The sequence below is a fragment of the Pieris napi genome, chromosome 2 (assembly GCF_905475465.1).
Source record: "Pieris napi chromosome 2, ilPieNapi1.2, whole genome shotgun sequence".
Classification (NCBI taxonomy): Eukaryota; Metazoa; Arthropoda; class Insecta; order Lepidoptera; family Pieridae; genus Pieris; species Pieris napi.
The window spans coordinates 8,264,501-8,289,253 of NC_062235.1; the positions used below are offsets into that span (position 1 = coordinate 8,264,501).

A 24,753-nucleotide genomic window follows, 5' to 3' on the forward strand; every position below is an offset into this window, starting at 1 on the left:
GACATATACAACGTCTAAAGCGAATAATTCCACTGGACGTGATCATATAGTAAAGAATAACGCCAGGACATACGAAAAAATATTAATACATATATTAATACAAATTATTTCTGAACTATTTCTTATTATGTTTGTTTTGGAAATAGCATAAACAAAACGTTTTTTGCGTGTAAATGTCGTAAAAAATACATAAATAATAATAATAAAGTATCTACACATACAAATACTTTTGAAAATCAAAAAAAGTCCTCTGAACCACATGTGTTTCATGAACGTGCAGAAGCAAAGTGTCTCCCTTCGCTCATGAACCGTGTGTGTTTCTTCAGGTAAATAAAGCCTACATCCGGTTTTTTTTAAAATTAAATTAAAGCATGTGCTACACGGTATGAAACGGCGGTTTGAAACGAAATAAAAGCGAGTTGCGCTTTTCGGCTACACGGTTTAAAACCAACAGTGTCCAAAATAACGTTGCGCTGATAAGACGTCTCCGTAGGGATGGACATTCTGCATAAAAAAATCGATTTTTTATTAATCGATTTTTTCCTAATTTTTGAATCAATTTCAAAATAAACACCCTTAATTTTTTATTTTTCATGGTTTTTTTAATTAAAAGTAAACAATTGAAATTATAAACACAAATTAACGTTTAAGAATAATCAAAATCGAAATTAACTAAATTTCGTTTTGATAGATTTTAGGTGAAATTTGATAAATGCTGAGTGTATGCCTTTTCAGTAGCACATTGCAGTATTTTTGTTGTATTTTTAATTGTATGTAGTCTTTTGCTGCTGAATAAATTTATTTTACTTTTAAGTTATAGTTTTATCATCCTTTCGATGTTTTACAAAAAAACAATACATCTTCAAAGAATCGGATTCAATGTATCGCATTGTAAACATCGTTGTATATCGAATATCCCTAATAGTTCGAGGTCCGGGTTATAAAATTCCAGACATAATGTCGGGAGGTGGCAGATAAAAAATCGACTATGATTGATTTCAATTATAAAAATAATCGATTATTTTAAATATAAAAATCACGTAAAAAAAATAGATTTTTTTTTCACATCCCTATCCCAAAGACATGGCAATTCTCTGTATAATTCGAGCAATTCTGTAATAACTTCACGTTCATTAATTGCTTCTTGTGCCATTGTGAAGAACGTCGTCGTCGCGTGCGTCTACCCTCGCCGCCGCAGCACGACTGCCGAACGCGTGGTTTTAAACAAGCGGCTAGACGGTTTCAAACCAACGGTTTTGGTCGCAGTTTGCAACGCAAAGCGTGCTGCCAAGGGCATACCAAGGTTAAACGAAATTTGGCATAAAACAACTATCCACACGGTTTGAAACCAAAGTTTCAAACCGCCGTTTCATACCGTGTAGCGCATACTTTATACTACCGCTACCATAACATGACTATAAAAAATTTAAAAAAAAAACCTATTGGACTTATCGGCCAATTTTGCATTTTTGTATTGGGACAGGAAACGTGTTAATTTTTTGTAAACACCATCCACTAACGCTAAATCGGTTTTGTATTGGAATGATATTAATACACGCTTTGTCACGTAACTACTTTCTTTAATATCGAATAGAGAGTTTGTCTCAAGCCCTAGGCCATAGAGTATTCGAAAAAATAACTACCAAAGTCAATACTTATATAAACTTGAAATTCCCTCTACTAAATCTGTGGTTATTTCTGGCTAGGACAGAGGTGAGCAATTAGGTATTTGTGTTCTGTGGAGGTGAGAGGACTTCCTATCGATTAACGACTAACGTCATAATTTCGGTTTTTGAATCAAGTATATTTTGTAGGGTCGATTTTTTTGCCAAATTATTTAGTTCAGTTGGCTTAAACAATTCGAATTTTATATAAAAATTTAAAATTTATGCCGTTTAGATTTACCATAAATAAATCAAGCAAAAAGCCTAATTAATTATAAAAATATGTTTTAAGTTACTATTGTTTTTATTGCTCTCAATTTTTTTTTGTTGAAAATGAGTTTGGTAGGAAACAAATGCGAATCAATATCCCTTGTTGAAGCAAGTAGAGATGAAATCCTTAGTGAAGTTACACCAGATGATGTTTTGAAGCTAGACAAAATTACAGATACCTACTTATGTAGCCCTGAAGCAAACGTATACGATATAGATTTTACGAGATTTAAAATTCGTGATTTGGAAACGGGTACGGTTCTTTTCGAGATTGCTAAACCCCCAACAGACTTCGGTGTTGATAATGAGGGCGGTGAAGATGGATCTGACGATCCGTTGGACCCCAATGCCGGGCGGTTCGTACGATACCAATTTACGCCGCAGTTTTTAAAGTTGCGAACCGTTGGTGCCACGTAAGTAGTTAGGACCAAGATTGTATATTTCTTTAAAGAATATAAAGTATAAACCAGCAGCTTTGTCACCAGGCATTAGGCTAGTACCCTTGTAGGGCACCTTAAACCTTAACAGATTTAAATACCAGTGCCTAAGGATCCCTAGTCACTAAGGGTAAGATTTAGACTTGAGATCATGACATGTAATAGTGTAGAAATTATTTAAAAATCACTTGACATAAATATTTTTATTTATCATGTTTATTTACAGTTAAATTTTGAGTGTATGGTATAGGTAGGTCAAAGAAATACAAGTTATTAAAATTAATTTTCTTTTTTAGAGTTGAATTTACTGTTGGGGCAAGACCAGTTAATCACTTCAGAATGATTGAAAAGCATTTCTTTCGGGATACACTACTGAAAACATTTGATTTTGAATTTGGGTTCTGTATTCCATTTTCAAGAAATACCTGTGAACATATTTATGAGTTTCCTACTCTTCCACATGATCTTGGTAAAATTTTATTTATTGTAATAGATATTGACTTTCTGTTCTACATTAGCAATATGAACTGTAGCTGTAGTATACATTTAGTTACAACTAGGATAATTATTTCCTAATCCTATAAAATATGATAAATTTTACACTTCTGTTAATTACTGAATTACTGTCTGACTGAGTTAAATTCTAAAGAACTCAATAATTGACTAATAATTTATGCTAAATAAATAATTATGTATGGCTACTAACAGAACCACATACAATTTAAATTAAAGTGTTGTGAACCTGATATGCCTAGATATGTTAGGAACAGAAAACTGATTACTTACATACCTTTTAAGGAAAAAATTCATTGTAGAAATAGACATTCTTATTAAATTCCCAACTTGAGACATATGGGACAAATATATAATGTTTATAAAGTGTATTTTTTAATTTCAGTTGAAGAAATGATTGCTGCCCCATTTGAAACTTGCTCAGACAGTTTCTACTTTGTTGACAACCATCTTGTGATGCATAACAAAGCTGATTATGCCTATAATGGAGGAATCAACAATTGAATCATAAATTTTATTTGTTTTGGCACTAAATTATTAAGTACTTGTATTCCTTCAAGTACAAAACTTAAAAATGTGTGATATTATTTCATGTACAATTACTAAAAATTTTAAGCACATATTACTAATTTCTACCTTGTTCTGGACGACAATTGTGATATAAAATCTAAGAAAGTTTGAAGACATCTTTAGAAAAAAATGTATCTGAAAATTTCCTTTTTGAAATTTGCTTTCAAGAAACAAAGTACGAGAAAACAATTATGTAGTTTGTCTGCTTCAAAAAATTTATAACAATTGTTGGGAATGAGGTGAAGAAAAATGTATTTTACACTTTGTGGATTTTACTGTTTGGTACACTTGCACTACATTTGAAACACTGTTTTAAACACTTAAAAGTTTGTGAGTGACCTAGTCATTTAATAGTAATGACTTCTGGGAAGTATAAGTGTGTGATTACATACAGGGAGTGTGATAATTAATAGATCTTTTATTATATATAGCAATTTATTTTCAGGTATATCATATAATGTTATATTACATTGTTCATTTTAAGCTGTATGGTTTTTTCTCGCTAATAAAGTTGTATCAGCTTTAAATTTGAAAAATCATTAATGATATAAACAGTTACAGATGACTTAACACAACCAAAAGTAAAAAAAAAATATGATCTGATTACTATGCCCCTTAAACTAAGTTAGCTGGTGTTAGTAGGTTGCTAGTATAAGTTTACTAAAATCGTATTCATACATATAAGGCATGTATTACCATATTGTTGTTTATCATGTATTGGCACTGCATGAATAAGGTCATGAGTTAATATAGTTCTTTAAAATTACACTAAGAAACATAAAGAACTTATATTAATAATTATGATCAGGTTTAACCATAATAAGAACAAGGTGTTTTTCTATATTGGTTAACAATTTTTTGATCACCAAGAAAATAAAGGTACGGCAAATGTAAATTTGATCTCAGGCTGGTAGGGTACTATGCCGTCCACTTGTGTCCAACAAGGCTTTAAGGTGGAATTAAAATTTACCAAACATGTGTTCAGTTTTAGTATTATTTTATTTGTCATTAAGTGTGAATGAATAATTGCGATAATTACCACAATAATTGTGGTTATGTAAATGTTGATTGATTTTATGTGATTGAAATAAATGATAAATGGTTTTATTTTATTTGTTTTATTCACGGGAAGACCTGTCATCTTCATTATAAGTCATTGATGTGGTGATGCTGGATTCTACCAAATATTTATGTAGTTAATATAATAAGCAATATTAATAAAAAAACTAATCTTTATAATCATTTATTCACACAAATAGTGATATAAAACTATAGAATACAAACAATTAAATACACATTTTAACTGATTAAATATAAAACGAATACAGAAACTTAAGCCTACCTATAAGTAAAGGCCTTAGAACCTTAAAGTATTTTTGACCTTACCAGCAATTTGAAAATACTAAGAATTGAGATTATAATGATTGTATACTGTATAGGTCAAGTACTGATGGCCAACCTCCAGTAATCGAGAGGCACTAAAAGAAGAAGATAGGTCTAGTAGGTATGTATTCAAAAAGTGGCAAGATTAAAAAAAAATAAACATTTCACAAGTTAATATAACTAATATACATTAAATTCACAATCATGAAAGGATGTTCAAACTCATATCTTTTTCGTAGTAAAGATATTATGTAAAATCGCCTGGATGTATACTAGCCAAATGCCAAACAGGATTGGGTGGGATCATCCATTATAAATTTTAATCTATGTAATTGATTTTGGATGTACATTCTGCGTTATTTATTGCTTTAGCAATAATATTATTTGTATACTTATACAGTATACACCCCACCCAAGCGTGGTTTCATCGTAAGTGTAGGAGTCATGCTTCGCTACCAACCGCAATTAATGTTATTCTAGAAGCGCCACAATTTTTGTAAGCTTTGTCAGTGGAAATGTCAAATCACCTATTTTACATTATATTATAACCAATTTTTTTGTGTATCTCAACTCGCACCTTTAGGTCCAATTTTGTGTTCGTGACCATATATATATATTGAGGCATGAATCTGTTCTGAATAAATCCTAATTTACAAATTTGTTAAATTTTACAAACATTAAGCTCTGGTAAATATTAAAAGCCCCGCGTCATCGCACGTGTGGGTTTATTAATTGATCTGGCCGGTCTACTATATATACTTTACATTGTAGTGTCTGTTAAATAGAATGGGCAAAGAATTTGAAAAGAGTCCATCAGATTTAGTTGTAGTTAGATAAGGAATGAACATAAAAAAGTAAGTTAAGCTAAGTATATAAGTAAATCCCTAGCGAAATTACATGCTGTGTAAATAGTTAAATTTGTAAACCTAAAACTATTAACTCAGAGGTTTATTATATAAAAAACTGTGAACTTAGCAATTAGTGTCTCTAAACACTTAGGTTTATAACAGAACTTTACCAATTAATGTCATAAAGATTCTTGTTTCAAAAATACTAAAATAGCTTAGAAAAATAATAACTGTTGGGGCTTCTACGAATGAAGCGGCAAATTATTAAATTAAATACTAATTTACTAGTTAAGCTACCAAGTGATTAATGTATACTATTTTTTTAAATGTTGGTGAGTGGGGTTGTCGTGTCTGTCTATTTTATTTTCTTAGTAATCAAACATCGTAAAAAATAAAATGTTTAGCAAAATTTTAATAAAGAAAATTTACACATTTTATATTAGGCTCAAAATTAAAGTTCAATTTTTTGACGGACATTTGCGGTCTAAATACAAATTTTAATCAACTATTAATAGGTACTGTAACAAAATTCTAACATTTTTGGGTTTCTTTTATTGATAGATTTTAAAATAAATAGTCAAAAAATTTCCTCGCTAATTGATGGTTTTTATATAATCCTCGGCGCTACGTGATTTAAATTTTCAATTAAATTCGCTTCCTAGTTTGCCATCTTTTATTTAAACCGTGAGGTGGTTTCTCTTCATTTTGTACTAATCTTTCACTTGGACGAACAGCTTTTCTCAAGAAAATCTTAAATGTTATTACATCTTGTTCTGAGAATGTTTTGGCATAGTCGAGGCTAATTATCGCAAATTGGTCGGTGATATCTTGGAGAGGTACACAATTTGAGTGGCATTTGTCAACGTACCCGAATAACCTCCGAGGTTCTTTTTTATTATAGACCCGAATTTCATAAGTCCATTTCGTTGCGCTGACCTTAGAACCGATAAGTTGCACTCCAAAGCTAACTTGTTTCTTGTATTGGTCTACTTGTAGGTGCAATAAAAAATTGTACGAGTCAACAGTAATTAAATGTATGAACTGATAGTTACCACAGATGTGTAAAGTGTCCTCCTTATTTATTTGGATTTTTGAACATTGAGGGTGAACTTCGGCGAAATGCACTTTGATATGGTCAAGCTTGCCTGTAATATAATAATGCGGAATTAGACATGGCATTGAATGACACGTACATAATACATTACTGTATAAAAGCCATTATTTCCAAAGTTACTATATAAATCAATTTTAGTTACTATATAGTTAATTTATAAATCAATTAGATGTAAGTACTAACTTTAAACAATGGTCAAAGTAGTTTTTGTCGATGATTGCTTGGGAATGTTGATTTTATAATTTTCAATATTAATGTATGATATTAAACATACCTTAAAAGTTATTTAATCAGCTAATTCGAACTTATCTCAAATAACCTTAAAACTCAAATTATAGTTTATATAATTCGTATACTCGTATTATACATAACGTAAACAGAATTATGAAGTTCACTTATACTCTTGTACCTACCTAGTTGTAACTGCATGAATATACATAATTCCAGTTAAAGAAATTAAGTAAAATATATATTAAGATAAGATCTTCTAAATCGTTATTCTGCGCATGAGAATTAGTATGTAACTTAAAGATATAATAGAAAAATAAAATATAATTTAATTACCTTTCCATGAACATCCATTTAAACTGTTCATGGGACATATTAAATCATTGAAAGGACATTCTTCTACGTGGGCAGTAAGTTGATGTTTTTCAAAATGTAATGTGCATCCATGTATCCAATTAGGACAGCGCTGTAATTAAAAATTATTAAGGTTGGTTTAGTAGGTTCATGCAGATATCACGCAAATCTGGACTTTTATAAATGTAATTATAGGATTTTTTATTAACAAAGTGATCAATCTGTTTTTAAATAATAGCTGATAGAATTTACACAAAATGTACGTTTAAATAGTTTTTAACAAAACTCTGTTTAGCTTTAGCTTTAAAAAGATACTTACCATACGATACTTGAATGGATGATCAATTGATTGTGGTCGACGCGGTTGCATGATACTGAAAACAAAACCTTACTACTTTAGCCACGTATTATTTAGCGCGTTAAACGGACAGGCAGAATTCTAATTGCAACTTTAAGAATTTTATGGCAGGCTGTGGTTGATTTATCGTATATATTATCCAATCCAATATAAATGTAATGTTTTAAAATACGAAATAAGTTCGTGTTAAAATAGCTTATGAAAATAATGACAAAGGCTCATTCATCTGTGAGCGTGAGCTGATTAAAATTATACATACTCGTAATTCCAAGAAGGAGTTGTTCGATAAAGTAGCATATACTATTAATAGATAAATTATAATTACCGAGTTTGCGTTTCTTGCTTAAAAATTGATAGCGGTGGAGCTGTTGGTGTTCTAAAAAAATATCTATATATTAAATCTAGCGTTGTACTTAAACATAGATGAGAAAAAATGATGAATAGGAAATATGAAATATACTTTGACATGGAAATTGGAATAAACACATTGTTTTGACATTTTTAAGTTGTTTTTGTTTAGTAACCCAACTGTTGGCTTTCAAGAAATAGTACGTAACAACTAACTAACGACTCACACACATAACTGAATCAGTTAATAAGTACAATAATAATTAAAAATTTAAGTTATTTCATAATGAAAATTTAAGTAGAACTAATATGGTATTCTACATTAATGATACAACTAAACATTGATTGAAATATTGTTAAACATTGACGATTCAATGGTATGGAAATATCCGCTGGCTCATTTAACAAAACAATCAGGCCATGATTATTATTTTAAATGTATGGTGTAATCTATTAAATAAATAAACTTACAAAGATCGACTGGGAACTTGAAAACTGCCATCTAAATAGGCTGGTTCCACATTTTGCACATACAAATTCCTATTAAGGGGTAAATCTGGCGGGGAGAATTGGTTCTGATTTGACGGGCCTGGCAGATTAGGATATATTGAATTAGTAACCGATGAACCTGGGGTATTCGAAGTGCTACTTGTTGCCTTACTTGTTCTGAAAGTTGAATTCAATATTATAAAGCAATAATAACAATCAATGTCAGTAAATAAAATCAAAATCCGACCAATTCTCACATACGGCTGCCAAACATGGGCACTTACCAAAGCACAATGTGAAAGATTAAGCGTAACCCAGAGAGCCATGGAAAGAAGTATTATAAAGAAAAGAAGAATTGACAAAATAAGTAACGAGAATTTAAGAGATAAAACAGGGTTTGCTGACGTTGCATTCAAAACAAAAGAACTAAAACGGAAATGGGCTGGACATACCAAAAGAGGAGCAGATAAATGGAGCAAAATTGTAACACTATGGCAATCAAAATCCAGTAACCTGGTCAAGTAGGTGATCAGCCTTGTGCCAGGCACACGTAATTGATTTAAGCCACGTATCGACTACGCGCTCCTGGAGCGCGCGCCAAGAGAGCGTTGGTCCGCAGAAAACGTTCCACGATCGGAACGATACACGCGCCACGGCTGATGTGCGCTAAAAACCGACGTCCGTCGGAATTAACCGCTCCGCGTTCGGGCGCTCCCACGAACACATTGACGTGCGTAAAGTGGTATCCATTTCGCGCGGCTGGAACGCGCGCCATTGTTCGCCCTCTTGGAGCGCGTAGTCGATACGCGGCTTTAAGCCGTTTTATCACCATGACGATTAATGATGTATACCAATTATCAAATTCTGTTGAAACTATTTTAGAAAAAATGGTAATGAACAAGAACTACTGGTATTATTGTGAAAAAGCGTGGGTTGCTCGATAGACGAAAAATATGGCACAGAGCGCCCCACGCTTTTTCACAATAATACCAGAATTTTTTCTTCATTACCATTTTCAGCCTAAATTAGGAATTATTTTTCACTTTTTAGTTTGATGTGCTTTATTTGTGCGTGTTTTTTAGTTTTTTTAAACTATTATTTATTTTTTCATTTTCTTTTCGGATTATTGCATTGTCATCGATCTTTGACAGGTGCGCAAAGTTTGAATTAAATCTGTCCGTTAAAAGTGGGTCAAAATCGAGTCCGAAGGAGTCGGTTACATACATACATACATACATACAGGTGAAGCTAATATAAAGCGTGTAAAAATTACCTTTGTTTTTCCTGTGATTTAGCAAAAGCGTCACGTTGAATTTTTAATAAAGCTTGTGTCTGCTTTTCATATATTATTCGTTGTTTTTCAAGTGCAACTTGTAGTTCATAGTCAGTTATGTTCGATCTATAAACATACAAAAATATAAATAATATTATCAAAACAATGTATGAATAAGTAATTGGGTTTGAAAAATGAGGGTTCAGCCTGTCTAACAAACAATGAAACATAATAGACGGCGGCATGCGGCATGCTAGGCGGTTTTGAATTTTAGGTTTCAGCAACTGCAACTGAGAAGAAGTCATTGCGGCAGCTAGCGCTAGTAGTGATGAAAAATGACAAACGTCACTAAAAATACCCATGCAATTAGTAGTAATAATTATATTTTTGAAGTTATACTTCTTTAGGCGCGTTATGAAAAATTGATGAGAATGAAATTTTACGATGCGCGCGCACCGTTACACAAAAGTGCATTGGCATTGGACATAATTTAAAAACAACATTCGAATAATAATAGAATTTATGTTACACTTAATGTAAGAGAATAATAATAAATATTTATTTATTTGATTTTTCAAATGTAAACTGAACTTTATTGACTATAATGACTCCATTTCCAGTCTTTGATTATTTTATTGTAATTAATTATTTGCATGCAATCAAAAACTATTTTTAATAATGCCAAAGAAGTATACCTTCTTACGCACCCTTTTTTTCTAAGTGTATATAAATAATGTAAAAAATTGCGTACATATCTGTTATTAAAGCGATTTCATTTCAACAAAATACTTACTGAGGTTTGGATTTTTCTGCCCCCATTTATATGTTTATTTCCAAACTAAAAATGCTAAAAATGAAATATAAATGTAACACTACAGTTAGACGTAAAGACAAAAGACTACTGGCATATAAGGTAGCTGTTCTGAATACTTATGTTTTAAAAGCTGTTATTATAGCATTAGTTATTACACTAAGTATAGTTAATAAAACAAATAGATAATAAGTAAATAAACAAGCTTTTTTAAAACAGAGAGTGCTTAATTATTGACTAACAAGCAAGTAATTAATAAAAATCAAACTGACCTAATCATAAAATTAGTTAATTAACAATTAGGTACCTACTAAAAATTTGTTACTCAACATTTGATGAAGTAACTGTTATTAAATAAAATTTGGACTTTAGACACATACTGTAAAAAATGTTTATTAATTTTTAAAAATACATATGATTTGTATATTATGTTAAGGCCGATTTACATTATCTTAGTGTTTAGGAGAGTGCTTTAGTACAACTTGAAAGGCAAGTTCTTTAGCGTAGCGATTACTAAAGCAAGTAGCGTTTACATGTTTCAACTAAAGTACTATCCTAAAGCACTCTCCTAAACACTAAGATAATGTAAATCGGCCTTTAAGGTAAGTGGGGGCAAGATGAAAAATGGGGTAAGACAATAAATCGTTTTTAACACCGATTTTAACGTATTTTTTTGAGTGCTGGTATTTTTATTAAAACCGCCAGTTTCTAACGTTCTAAACCACATTCGAAGTAAGCCGCCCAGAGTGCGTGGATTGCGTAAATTTGTACAATTTCTGAGTCGTGATTTTTTCGTATTATCTTCAAGTGATTAGATCTTACCCCGTGTACTGTAACTTTAATTACAAGATAGGTACGACTGTTTCATATGAATATTTAATTATAGCTTTTTATTCTTATTAACGAAATCACATCAAAATACGGCTATTATTAGTAATTTAGGAAATACCTCAACTTTCCATCTTTACCCAAAAAAAATTACGGGGTAAGATAAATATACAAAAGTTTCGATCTTACTCTATTCCCAAGTGTCATACAAACATTGAGTCATTCTCAAACTTTAACTGGTAACAGGAAATAAATTGGCAACGAACCTTGTTCATATTTCCACGGGACTATGTAGGTATACATTACCGAATATGCAAAGATATGTAAAAAAATTAACTATCTTATCTATCTAAATTTTTACTTAAAATAAAAACCGGCGTTAAAAGTATTACATTAGGTCACCCTCCAGTCTTTGCTCGTGAATTCAAAAGATTAGCGAATGGCCTTAAAGTTTTGGAAAAATGGGGTTTTGAGCTATCTAGAAAAGAAGTAAATTTTCTCGTGAAACGCTATATTACCACATTAAAGAACCATGTTCCAGGACCAGATTGGTTTACTTAAATTCTGTAAACGTCATGGACTAACATACTGACCCGTATATTATTCCGAAAGAAGGGAACCCCGTTCTCTCGAACATGGCACATGCAAATAATATACAGTGATGTTTTTACGGCCGTTAGACCAATTCAAAAAAATATATCCCCTAAATTTAATGGTCGTTTCGTCTGTCTGTATGAGAATGTCTGTTAAATAAAGGTATTTTTTCACTAAAGTCAGATTTAAGTTTTCAAGACACTAAAGGCTATGGACTTAACCGTTGGCGACATCTTCATTAATTTTACGATTTTAGAAAAATTTTCAATCTTTCCCCGTCACTTTTTTATCTTTACCCTTTTTATTTTGATTTTATATTATAATATCAATAAGATATTGTTAAATCAATTCCAAAGCAGAGAAAATAATTAAATAAAAAAATAAAAGTATAGTATACTCTTTACTACTCAAAGCCATTAATTAGTACAGGTTAATATTTATTGTTCTACAAGAGGTTCAAACACAACTCTGCTCATCTCATCAAAAAACCGTTCAATCTTCCCCCACTCACCTTATAACTACTTGAGAAGATCGGTAGGGCTATAACCTATAAGATACAAGATTCAATAATCATATTTTATCCGTATCATCAATATGATGCTACACAAAAGTTTACATAAAATCGGTGAATAAATAATTTTAACAATACAGTTCAGTACCAAAGAACAATGAAGCTATCAAAATGATAGAAATTATCATCAAAATCTACATAAGTATATTGCACAAAACTCACATTATAGAAATACTTTAAGTTTTAAGAAGTCGAAACTGTCAACTGACTAACAACTAACAAGTAACACTGTAACAACATTGAAGACAAATTTTAAAATTTCATGACTTTACAGAAACAGAATATAGATATTATAGTTTTATCAACTACTATCCAATAGGTTAAGAACCTACCATAGACACCAACGAGATTATAAATCTGGTCACTCACACTCGCATTTCGCACGGCGCCACGCAAAACCTTACATATAAGTAGTTATAGTTAGTAGTATAGGTGTAGAATATGATAGTAGGGTCGTCGTCTTCAGTGTTCAAAATGTTTGCCACTTCGAATATTATGATAAAATGTACTAAGTTGAATGTATTTATATTACGATGCACCATGCACACAGATGAAATAGGTTTGGGAGCAGGACAGAACAGCCTCAAAAATACATGTATATCAGTTCCAATATGATTACATTATTTATTTATAACAATAACATAAATAAAAAAGTGTGCGTGTACTTATGTACGCGCGTAAGAAGTTATACTTCTTTGGCATTATTAAAATAGTTTTTGATTGCATGCAAATAATTAAGTAAAATTAAATAATCAAAGACTGGAAAAGGAGTCATTATAGTCAATAAAGTTCAGTTTACATTTGAAAAATTAAATAAATAAATATTTATTATTGTTCTCTTACATTAAGTGTAACATAAATTCTATTATTATTCGAATGTTGTTTTTAAATTATGTCCAATGCCGTAGCATCTTCCGTGGGCAACTTCATTCTGTTAACTTTATGTCACGGTGCGCGCGCATCGTAAAATTTCACTCTCATCAATTTTTCATAACGCGCCTAAAGAAGTATAACTTCAAAAATTAAAAACTATTCGATGAATGATAATTGTTTCTTTGTTTTTTTCTTTTTGTTTAAGCAAACCTTTAAATTCATGCAATTAAGGGTATGTTCCGATATACACTGCGAGTACTGTATAGTGCTCCCACTGTTCAAAAATTTTTTCCGCTATGGACTGCAGTATACAGCCGCAGCGTCCTAGGAAATATATGACGTCACAAATCCCCGCTATACTTCTACTGCGAGCACTGGCGTTTTCGAGGTAAGGTACTCGCAGTGCTTTGATCACGTGATCAATCAAAACCACTTGAATGCCTAACGGCTGATATAACTTACAGTTTAATAACAAACATTTAAAATTCTAACTTACTTTCTTTGTAGTATTAATTCAATTGACAGTTAATATTAATATAGATTTTTTTAATGCGATAATACTCCAATAATAGTTTTTCTTGTTGAATTGAAAAACTTTGATGCACTCATTTGAAAACTGTGTCGAAAAACGAAGCTGACTAGTATACTGGACTGCGTTCCGTTTTAAATTGTAACCAGTATAGCTGGCTATAGAGAAACGGTTTCACAGTATACTAAATTGACGGTACTCTGAACAGTGGTCGCAGTGTATATCGGAACATACCCAAAGTCATAATATAATAGGTTAAGAGTAGGTGACAGATGTACTTTCTATACGGTTTCTATGCTTTATGTTTTGTTCTACTATAAAGGTTGAACCACAGGATAAACGTATTTTTATTCTATATTATTATATCCTACTTATCCTAGTTTATTTTGAAATTGGTTTTGCAATTTGCACTAGAAAAGAAAAACGAATACTGAGTAGTGAGTACTGTGCTATAAGCACTTAACAGTTAACACATAATAAAAAAGATAGTGGTGTTTAAAGTTTAAACCTAAAGGTACATATTAAATAATAAGATTATGGAACATTCTATTTAGTATTTGATACTAAAATTCAAGAACAGTTGTAACAAAAAATTGTTAGTAAAGTGACATAATAATTGTATTGTACACTTTATTTTTTATTACTATAATCGTTTTTCAGAATGCCGCATTTTCGCATTGAGACTAATGTCCCAAAATCTAAAATACCACATGATTTTGTTACCAAAACGGTGCCAGTTTTGGCTAAAGCTCTAGGCAAACCAGAATCAGTAAGTTATTAGTATACTGATTGATCATAAAAAAATTGTTTCAATTAAATTTTGCAAAACATGTAAATTTGTTTTCAGTACTGTGTTGTGACTGTGATTCCAGACCTACTAATGAGTTTTGGAGGCACTACAGAACCTTGTGCTATTGCTAACCTTATGTCTATTGGAGCTCTTGGTGTAGAACAAAACAAAAAGCATTCTAAAGTTCTTTTTGAGCTAGTGGAAAAAGAATTGGGTGTATCACACGATAGGTTGGGATTAATTTAATCATATCTGTTTTGTAATTTTTAACCAACTTAATTTTTAGGTTTTATGCTGCTACTGTTTAGAACTCTCTATTAATTATACCTATTAATGTATTCTGTAATTCTTACAATGTATAAGTATTATTTTTATGACAGCAATTTTTTAAATATATTTTATGTATGTGTCCCTTTACTTATCTTAAACTATTGTACATATTTATCACAAACAGCACATACCATAAAATAGTTAATTAAATATATAAATATGGTAAAAAGTTAAAATGCATTGTACATTATAATATGTATACCTAAATTTTAATTTTATTATTCCTTAACAATAACTCTTTTAACTTGTTATATGTATGTATTGTATGTATGTTATAATATGTATTTTTTGTTGTTGCAGAATGTACATAACTTTCCAAGATGAACCAACAGGAAATGTTGGATTCAAGGGCACTACTTTCCATTCCATTTTTGGATAAACAAGATTCTTAAATATTATAATTTACCATAGGAAATATTATACAGTAGTTAGATTTAAAATCATGTATAAATTGGCTGTCAATAATAAAATTGTTTGATATTCCTTTATCATTTTTAAACTTTACAATGAATACTTAAATATAATAGAGACACAATCAAAAGAGAAAAAGAAATAAACATTTATTAAATGTAAAAGAAGCCAACCACACAGTAAGAATAATAGATACTTTCTCACAAGTGTTGGTTACTACTCGCAATGGCCATAAATTATCACAAAACATTTGCAGTATAAATTACATGCACATATTTTTTTTTCATTCTTATACTATCATAGGTCTGGTTCCAAAAATTGTAAGGACACAAATTGATGAAAAATTAATTTAATAACATATATTTTTATTAATTCATTCATTAAGTATATCTAAATATAGTCATTCAGGAGCTGAACATAAGATGGCGTGACATCAAATTTAGTTTTTTTTAATATATTATGGCAATAGTTGTCGGTTTCAAGTAAAAGGTTGGGAAACTACGCGAGAAAAAATAAACAAAGACATCAAAACAAATTTAACTTTATATTTTAATCAAGAGTGGCTTAAGACAAAGTCACTTTTCGACTCTCGTGATCCACTAACGCATAACGAATTTGTATGAAGATGGTCACGTGACAAAGCATGAGCTAATACAAATACATTAACTGTTAAGTGCTCGTGGGTCAACTGTCAAGACTCAAGCCTGTCGAAAAGTGATTTTGTCTCAAGCCGTCAAGCGTGAAGCGCCTGTTGTTGTCCGTAGTCCGTATCAGTTACTATATACTATAAACTATTTAGTATAATATCCTATAACCTATTTAGTTAGCTGAGTGTTTTATGCTTCGAAGTTTTTGATCTTTTGTGATAACGTTTCAAGTCTTCAAACTAGGCTAAGGTTTGTTTGTTAATCGTATGTACTGTTTGATGGTTTACCTGTTTCACATTAAGATATAAAAAAAATCATAATAGTTATGTACTTATGATATTTTAATAGGAGCAGTGTTAAAATGAATAAGTTCTTAGGCAAAAAATGTATGTAATTTTTTGCCTAAGATTATGTAAACAGTCTGAATATGTGAATAGCATCAATATAACATTCATGTAATTTCAGTGTACCAATATATTAATTGATTTCAACCATATCAATTACAAAATGGATGAACAAAGAAGTGTTGAGGACACTCCAGCTTCTCAGAGGCTCACGAATGACGATTTTAGGAAACTTCTTATGACGCCAAGGTCCACTCCAGCAGGATCACATCCTGTTGGTTCCGTTCGTGAGGCTATGGCAAACGCAGGGTAAGTATTAAACATGAACTACTTACCATTTTATTTCTATATAGATAGATTCATAAAAACGAAATTTAATTGCTTATCAAGTACTTTAAGTACTCCTTTATCTCTTTCAGTGAAATTAATTGCATAATGTGTTTTTGCTGTGATGAAGAGTTGGCAGTAAAGACATAAAAAGTTGTTATTAGCCTGAATATATTTTTTATGAGTAAGAGCTCAAGAGTTTTTATTAAATCTGTACAGCGAAGGTATCAATGAGGGCCAAACATTTTTTTGAAACATATTCCAGGGCAATGCCACCACCAACAGAGAACAAAAGTGAACTGCGTCGCAAAAAGAAATCATATTATGCAGCATTGAAAAAACAAGAAGACAATAAATTGGCTGAACTTGCTGAGAAATATCGAGATAGAGCTCGTGAAAGAAGGGAAGGGGTTCAGGATGTAAATCCCTTGGATCCCTTGAGTAACACAACTAGTGCCTACAGGTATAATATTTATGTGAAATAATTGAAACTACTATTTAATTATATGTCAGATCAACATTGAATAAGTTCATTTAAGGTAAGATTCAGTGATATTACTGTAAGATGGTCAATGTTCGGGCTAAGCCGAGCTACTACCAAGCTACATTTACAATTGTATTCAAACCCATTGTGCCGTTCAAACCACACTTGACATTTGCTTTCTATTCGTTTTGGTATGCAGGAAACTTTTTTACTAATCTATGAAGCCATATAAAACTAGTATTCATTGCAAAAACATTTAAACATATAATATAAATGTGGTCTGATACTGCAAGGATCATCAATTTGTGTTTAATATCAATATATAAATAAATCAATATCATATATCTAAATCAATTTATTTATTTAGCATAGTATATTATTTTTACATTTTATTTGTAACATGGGAAACATTAAATCATTCATATTAATGTTATCTGTATTTTAATTATATCATTCTCACATCATATTTACATTTTACAGGGCTGTAGCACCAGATGCAAAATCTGGAATGGATGCAAAAGAGCGAAGACGTCAGATGATTCAGGTTTGTAGTATATGTAGCCAATTACCATAGACAACATATATAATAATGTAATAATAATAATAATATATATAATGTAATTTATTATTGTAATTGTGTTTGCCTGCATGTTTTACTTTTTGTTTTATATGTAGTTTTTTCATTTAGTTAATTTTAAAAGAGCCAAAGAAACAAGATATCTCTGTCAGTAACATACAAACACAAAACTGTCTTTATTTAATCATAAAAAATATTACTGAGGCTGTCTTGTATGCATACAAAGATAAATATTAACTTAAATTTGTATTGCAATGTTGAAATTTCTTTATGTTTATTCATAATAAATAACATTCTTTTCAGGAATCCAAATATCTTGGTGGTGACATTAATCATACTCACTTGGTAAAAGGTCTTGATTATGCCTTATTACAAAAGGTAAGATAAAATACAATGTGCTTTCTTGTATCATCCCTATTTATTTTTCCTGTTCCAAAGTGATATGCTTGTAACTATGAACATAATTAAAATCATATACAGTGATTAGTAAAATATTACCACACCAGAGAAACAAAATAAAATTAAATCATTATAACCACAGTTTGTGAATAGATATTATCAAATAATCCAATTTGTCAATCAAACAAAAATTATAATTAAATGACTGATATTTAAAGCAGTACGCAGTAAGCAGTTAGTTTTTTTCATTTTCATATTAATCTAGAATATATAGACAACTCATAGAGATATTTAATCTGACAACTGTGTTATAATCAGGTTGTAATGTTCGGTACATTGAGCCAATGTAAGCTGTGCATGTCATCTTAAACATATGATTTTCATTGACTTCCTTTTTATTTTTGGTTTTATCCAATAAATATATCTGGAATAAATAACATTATTTGGGCACATTCCTTGAGAGTACAATTAACAGTATATAAGTTTGCCATTCTCCTATAAAACAGGCTTCTTATTGCGGTTTATTTACATTGGTACCATGTACCAGACTAGCGTATGGGTCTATTGGTGGTAATTACAAAATAAACTACTTTAATATCTACAGTAGCTTTTGCTAGAAAAAATGAATATTTAAGAATACATTTTTGAAAAGAAACAACATTAATAAGGAAGTGGAAAAAGTTTAGTTATTTGTGTGTCTTTTCTACCAGACTTATTTTTACTTAAATGATGTATGGGCTTAAATTTTTTAAGGTTCGTTCAGAAATACAGACACATGAGCAAGATGAAGAAGCAGAAATGGAGAGGCTTGTGTCTGCTCCGATTGAGGTTGTTACAGAGAAGAAGGAAACGCCAGCTGTAAGTTAATACAAGAAAAAACAGACACAGAAATGTGTTAGTATTCAAACCTATCTATAGTTTCGGACCTAGTAAGCCTGCTGGTTATATTACATTAGCCAGATCAATAAATACACCTTTTAACGTCAAACAACATAACATGATAATTGTGGGGAGACCTAATGCATTCACCATTGGACGAGGATGAGGTGATTTTGAAATGTAACTGTTATGTGAACTTGGGCAAATCTTTTGAAAATTGTTTTAGGAAGAAGAAATGCAATTTGAAACAACTGTAGGAAAAAATATTTACAACATGATTATGGAGCTAAAGTAAGTGCATCTATAAGTGAGTAAGTGCATAATGATATCTGAAGAATTGTGTGATTACTATCAAATGTTATTAATGCCTCATTTATTGAAGTGAAAACTTCTTTAGCGGCGTTGTACACTTTTTTGGAATGGGTAAGAAATGGTAAAACTCGCGTCAGGACAATTCGTAAGACGGATGTTTTTTTAAAGGATTATGAACCTTCGTGCTATATATTTACGGTTTTAATTCATTTGTCTCTTACCTCACATACATTGATGCATGTGTAATTGGACCTTAAGTCAATACATCAAGGTTTAATTTTGTGAAACGTCTAAAGCTTTATTATTAACGTTTTGGTCAGACTGACGCGAATAATAAGACGCGTCAGGACACGTGACCTGATCGAAAATTCGTAATACGGATGGAGAGTAGATAGCTGGCGCGGCGTATTTAATGTAATATAATTTGTCATGTTTGTGTACGATAGCGCAATAAATAAATATTGTATTCTACCACATAAATGATAGTACTTTTATACTCATAATTAAAGCAATTCGTGCAAAATTATTCCGTAACCATTCCAAAATATAAAAAATACACAACGTTAATATTCAAGTTTTCACTTCTGCCGGCACTCCCGGAGTGCAACCTGTAAATTTTTTTATTTGTTTCTTGCCTGCGTAATTACGCAGATACTAATTAGTTTTATTATAACTTTATATATACATATGAATCATCTATGCACGTGTTTGTAATTAAACTTCCTAAACGGCTGGATCGATTTTGGTGAATTTGGATTTGTGTGAAAGGGGATGGTTTAGATGTACAATTAATAATTTTTATTTTAAGATTTAACACGTGTGTACAGGACAATGTCTTCTAGGTCCGCAAGTTCATATATTTTCTTGTTCAACATTATCGTATTGGCTTAGTTTATACTCTGTAGTATTTTATACGACAGAGAGCAACTTCACTTCATAAAATGTAATACATACTACTGTATTATTTTTTCTTTTTAAAACTTTGTTTTAATGTTGCGTTATTTGCTTTTTTGACTATATTAATATTTCTTGATTGCGTGTTATATTTTTTGGCTAAATATATTTCTTTGGTGATTTCTATGTTGTGATCGTTTATAATTATGTGTGTAAAATTTGTAACATAATATTTTTCTCGTATTTTTAATAATATTTTGTAGGACTTATATAAATAAATTTCAGAAATAAGAAGATATCAAGGAATGAACTATTTGCTCCCGGCCGTATGGCATATGTTGTGGAATTAGAGGATGAAGGGACAATAGACAGTGATATCCCAACGACACTAACGAGGAGTAAAGCTGATGTTCCAGAATTGGATGAAAGAAGCTCTTCATCAGCAGCCAATGAAGTGGTTATAGAGAAATTGACGCAGATATTCTCATATTTGAGGCATGGAAGACATAGGAAGCAGAAAAAGAAGGTCCGTTAAATCAGACATTTAAATAATCTTTAATGAATATAAACGCGAAATTATTATTGTTTGAAATCGTAGTTAGTTACAGATTGTCTTAATAATATGCTAGTTCACATAGTATAGTATGAAAAATAGATAATATAAATTCCTAATAATAAAAGTAATTCGTATAAATAAATAATAATTACCTCAGAAGTATTTCTGTTCATAGATGTTAAATTGTGATTATTGGGAATTATTTTACAGGAAAAAGGTCGTAACGACGATTCGATATACGGCGATATTGGTGATTACGTGGGTGGGGACAGACGAACAGAAAAACACGATGACCGCCCACGGACTGGATACTTCGATAAGCCAGTAGAGACAGAGAAAGAGACGGGTAAGTTTTGACAGCGCAAAATGATATTCTTATTTTAGGATTCAATTTTTTACAACTATTTGCATATTCATTGAGTGTGCGCCTCTAAGCCATTATATATAGGTCGTGCGTTCGAATCAGGGCTGTGCACTTTTTTTATTACACAATTAATGCTTGCTCATACAGTAAATACTTCCTTTCTTGTGTAATCTAGCTATTATTAAATAAATTATAATTTAAATGATACTTAATCTAGATAACTTAGGTATTTTCGTGGGATTGTTATTTTTATATTACAAGAAAGTATTAAATATCTTTATTTATTAAATTTGTCATAAATATTAGAATTAATTTTGATTGCATAATTTACTTGGGCGTTATTTTATATATATATTTTTTCTTTAAATAGGTCCAGGCCAATTAGCCCGCCGTGCCCCAGAAGACAAGGACAAACGATCGGCTGCGCTGCTCTCGCGCCTTGCAGCCGAACCCGAAGGATATGCCGAGTGTTATCCCGGTCTCAGGGAGATGGATGACGCCATTGACGACTCTGACGATGAGGTGGATTACTCCAAGATGGATGCTGGAAATAAGAAAGGACCTATTGGTAATTAATGCGAATTGTTTTCCAAATTATTCATACGATTTCTTATTACTTAGTTATGGATAGTTTATTGTTCTATATTCATTTAAAGAAGAAAATTTTTTCCGGATTAAATTTATGTATTATTATAAATTTAAAATTATTTAACATAATTTTAAATTTATCCGACGTTTCGCGTGCTTTACAGCGTACAGCTTTACGCGTGGTCACGGTGACTGAAGACAAAATGTGTTGGATGTCAAAAAGTATCTAGCTGTAGAGAAAGTTGCATTATCTGTATTACATGATATCCGGTAAAAAGTTTTTTCTTTAAATGTGTAAAGGTTATGTTAATCAAAGACAATACTATGTTCTATAGTCATTTCTTTGCTTTTATAATTGTTATTGAATCTAATAAATACAATGTCATTGTGACTAATCTAAACGCGCGAAATATCCACAGATTAGATTTAAATTTGTTATAGACTATAAAAATTAATCCTAGTAAAAATAATATCTAAAAATTCTTTAAGCCCCGAAGAATGTAGTTTCGATAGGTTTTTACTCGTAACAAAAATAATATGGCTTTATTTGTTATGAAAATTTAAAGTTGATACTGGTAAAGGGATATTTAAAAACAAGGATTATTATGAAACACCTTCAAAATCTTATTTATAGGTCGCTGGGACTTCGATACCCAAGAAGAGTACTCGGCGTACATGAGTAGCAAAGAGGCGCTACCAAAAGCTGCTTTCCAATACGGAGTGAAGACACAAGACGGAAGAAAGACAAGGAAGACGAAAGATAAGAGTGAGAAGGCAGAACTGGATAGGGAATGGCAGCAGGTATAACTATCTTACTAAATCATAATAATAAATAATTGTAGTCCAAATAACATTAAAGGACATGTATACTGTTTAAATTAATTAATTGCGATAAATTTAAGAGGCCAAATAAATATTTTTTTGGAGATATTATTACTATTCTCACATTTTAAATGTAGACAAGTAAAATGTAATTGTTACTTAATAATTATTAAACATGATTTCACAATGTATGACACTAATTTCTTTTTCAGATTCAAAATATTATACAAAAACGCAAAGCACCACAATTATCTTCAGATGAGCCAAACTTTAAGACACCGAAATATTAACTTAAAAAACTACGTAAAACCCGAAAGGCTAGTCACCGTTTTGCCTTTGCACCAATTTATTTTATCCGCATACAGATGTTAAAAATATTCAATTTTAACATACGAAAATAATTCACGATTTAAACGTCTTTGTTTTTATCTAAGTGCAAGGAACAGTGATAATGATGGATTACGAGAGCTGTCAAAAAATATTAGTATCTAAAAATAGATATATAGGTATATTTGTATTGTAATAAATAATGTGTTTTACTACTGATTTTTATTTATATTTTTTTAAAGTAATGCATGCTAAAATTTTAGCGAAATTTGAAATCTAATAAATATTTTTAAAGTACAATGAATCATGTAGCCTGTAGGCAAATAATAAGGTGGTATAATATTCTACTATACTCTGATTTATAATTCCGTAGAATTCTGACATTTCATAAGTGTTGCTACTAAAAAACTTACTCAAGTGTAGTACCTAATAAAGACAAAAATAACAAATATTTCAATATCACGAACAATATATCGAATTAACTAATTACTTTATTTAATTCTTTAGCTGGCATCACTGCCTACTAATTCCAGGAATAGTAAACCTTTAAAAAAAAATGTCATCTTTACTTGTGCGTTTTTACTGTTTGTGATGAAAAGGAACGTAATTACCACTCGCCGTTAAACCACGTTTAATTTGGAGCATCGCACTTAATAAAATGGATATATTAACTAACAATAAAATGTATGTATAGACTCAGATGTTCAGACTCGTATTGCAATTGAAAAATGTGCCCGGCCAAAAAGGTTTGCCATCACTGACATGTCAAAAAATTATAGCTGTCAGAATTCTACGGAATTATAAATCAGAGTATAATTGTTTTGTTATTTCGTAAGCGATATAAGTTGTTGAACCCTCAGTATTTATGCCAGTGTATCTAGTATAAAAATGCCTTTGTGTCGGAAATTTCCCCAAGTTATATTTCATTATCGGTTTTATCCTAATCCAATGATTGGATAAGGATTATCCGGGTTACAGAAGACCCTAGATTTATACTTGCTTAAAGGATTAAATTAAAGCCTTTTAATAGAATAGCAATCGGCAATTCCGATCACTCTTTAATAACGAAAGTAACAAAAATGTGTTAGATATTTTTTTTATAAAATGTTGTGCGTAAAAAATTGTGGGAATTGCAATTAAGCTCGACAGTAATTAGGAATCATAACTAACTTTTTATTTATGAATGATGAAATGTAAATTGTGTATATTCTTTATGAAAATTAATTTCATAGTGAGCTATCTTGTCTCGTGTATCGACTCCCTTTCGATTCATAAGTGGACGTCTTGTTTACAATTGCAGTCACGCGAAGGATCAATGAAACATGCTGATTTCGATAGGGAAAACTGCAATCAGCCGGAGCTCATTTAAATGCAATGAAATCACGATGACATTAATTATCTCCCATCGACCGACCTTCAGATTTCACTACAGAAAGACAAAAGTGTGGCATTCCGTCACGTCGCGGACGCTAGTGGCATGGTGACGCGGCGCTCGAGAGAAATGCGGCCGAATTCGCGACGATTCATTTGACACAATGCCGGTTCATCGGCACTACCCGTCTACCTATACCCTTAGAGGCGTCTTCACAGGTGCGTAAGCGCAGGTAAAGCCTCCGCCCCGCACCCCCGCGGCGCCCACTCACCGGC

The 24,753-nt window shown here is 31.1% G+C and overlaps 4 protein-coding genes across 20 annotated transcripts; 3 read left to right on the plus strand and 1 right to left on the minus strand.

The window, feature by feature from the left end:
- Positions 1-1,730: 1,730 nt before the first annotated feature.
- On the plus strand, positions 1,731-4,561 carry LOC125058058 (protein unc-119 homolog). The gene is made up of 3 exons (XM_047662076.1): positions 1,731-2,347; positions 2,668-2,840; positions 3,270-4,561. Exons 1-3 carry the CDS (start codon positions 1,998-2,000, stop codon positions 3,386-3,388), a joined length of 642 nt encoding a protein of 213 aa, XP_047518032.1. The 5' UTR covers positions 1,731-1,997; the 3' UTR covers positions 3,389-4,561.
- Positions 4,562-4,684: 123 nt separating this feature from the next.
- Positions 4,685-13,000, minus strand: LOC125057989. Of its 14 annotated transcripts, none has more exons than XM_047662028.1 (9): positions 12,816-12,944; positions 12,594-12,629; positions 10,643-10,687; positions 9,850-9,975; positions 8,559-8,753; positions 8,065-8,127; positions 7,701-7,755; positions 7,364-7,493; positions 4,685-6,830 (listed from the first exon to the last, which is right to left on the minus strand). In XM_047662028.1, the coding sequence occupies exons 3-9, from the start codon at positions 10,666-10,668 to the stop codon at positions 6,331-6,333; spliced, it is 1,095 nt and encodes a 364-aa protein (XP_047517984.1). In that variant the 5' UTR covers positions 10,669-10,687; positions 12,594-12,629; positions 12,816-12,944; the 3' UTR covers positions 4,685-6,330. The 14 variants fall into 14 exon arrangements, 9 of the variants coding, with proteins under 9 accessions (XP_047517984.1, XP_047517962.1, XP_047517953.1 ...); XM_047662006.1 differs by having other exon boundaries at positions 10,643-10,696; XR_007118312.1 differs by lacking the exons at positions 10,643-10,687; positions 12,816-12,944 and adding an exon at positions 12,986-13,000 and having other exon boundaries at positions 8,065-8,115.
- Positions 13,001-14,421: 1,421 nt separating this feature from the next.
- LOC125059925 (macrophage migration inhibitory factor-like) lies at positions 14,422-15,658 on the plus strand. 2 transcript variants are annotated; one of them, XM_047664626.1, is made up of 4 exons: positions 14,422-14,569; positions 14,716-14,824; positions 14,903-15,075; positions 15,476-15,658. In XM_047664626.1, the coding sequence occupies exons 2-4, from the start codon at positions 14,717-14,719 to the stop codon at positions 15,552-15,554; spliced, it is 360 nt and encodes a 119-aa protein (XP_047520582.1). In that variant the 5' UTR covers positions 14,422-14,569; position 14,716; the 3' UTR covers positions 15,555-15,658. The 2 variants fall into 2 exon arrangements, with proteins under 2 accessions (XP_047520582.1, XP_047520591.1); XM_047664635.1 differs by having other exon boundaries at positions 14,500-14,650.
- Positions 15,659-16,339: 681 nt separating this feature from the next.
- On the plus strand, positions 16,340-23,318 carry LOC125059908 (protein Red). 3 transcript variants are annotated; one of them, XM_047664609.1, is made up of 12 exons: positions 16,340-16,482; positions 16,699-16,886; positions 17,170-17,367; positions 17,869-17,932; positions 18,269-18,343; positions 19,118-19,222; positions 19,470-19,534; positions 20,735-20,975; positions 21,216-21,351; positions 21,740-21,937; positions 22,592-22,758; positions 22,992-23,318. In XM_047664609.1, the coding sequence occupies exons 2-12, from the start codon at positions 16,741-16,743 to the stop codon at positions 23,067-23,069; spliced, it is 1,473 nt and encodes a 490-aa protein (XP_047520565.1). In that variant the 5' UTR covers positions 16,340-16,482; positions 16,699-16,740; the 3' UTR covers positions 23,070-23,318. The 3 variants fall into 3 exon arrangements, with proteins under 3 accessions (XP_047520565.1, XP_047520557.1, XP_047520573.1); XM_047664601.1 differs by having other exon boundaries at positions 16,362-16,497; XM_047664617.1 differs by lacking the exon at positions 16,340-16,482 and adding an exon at positions 16,515-16,619.
- Positions 23,319-24,753: the final 1,435 nt, after the last annotated feature.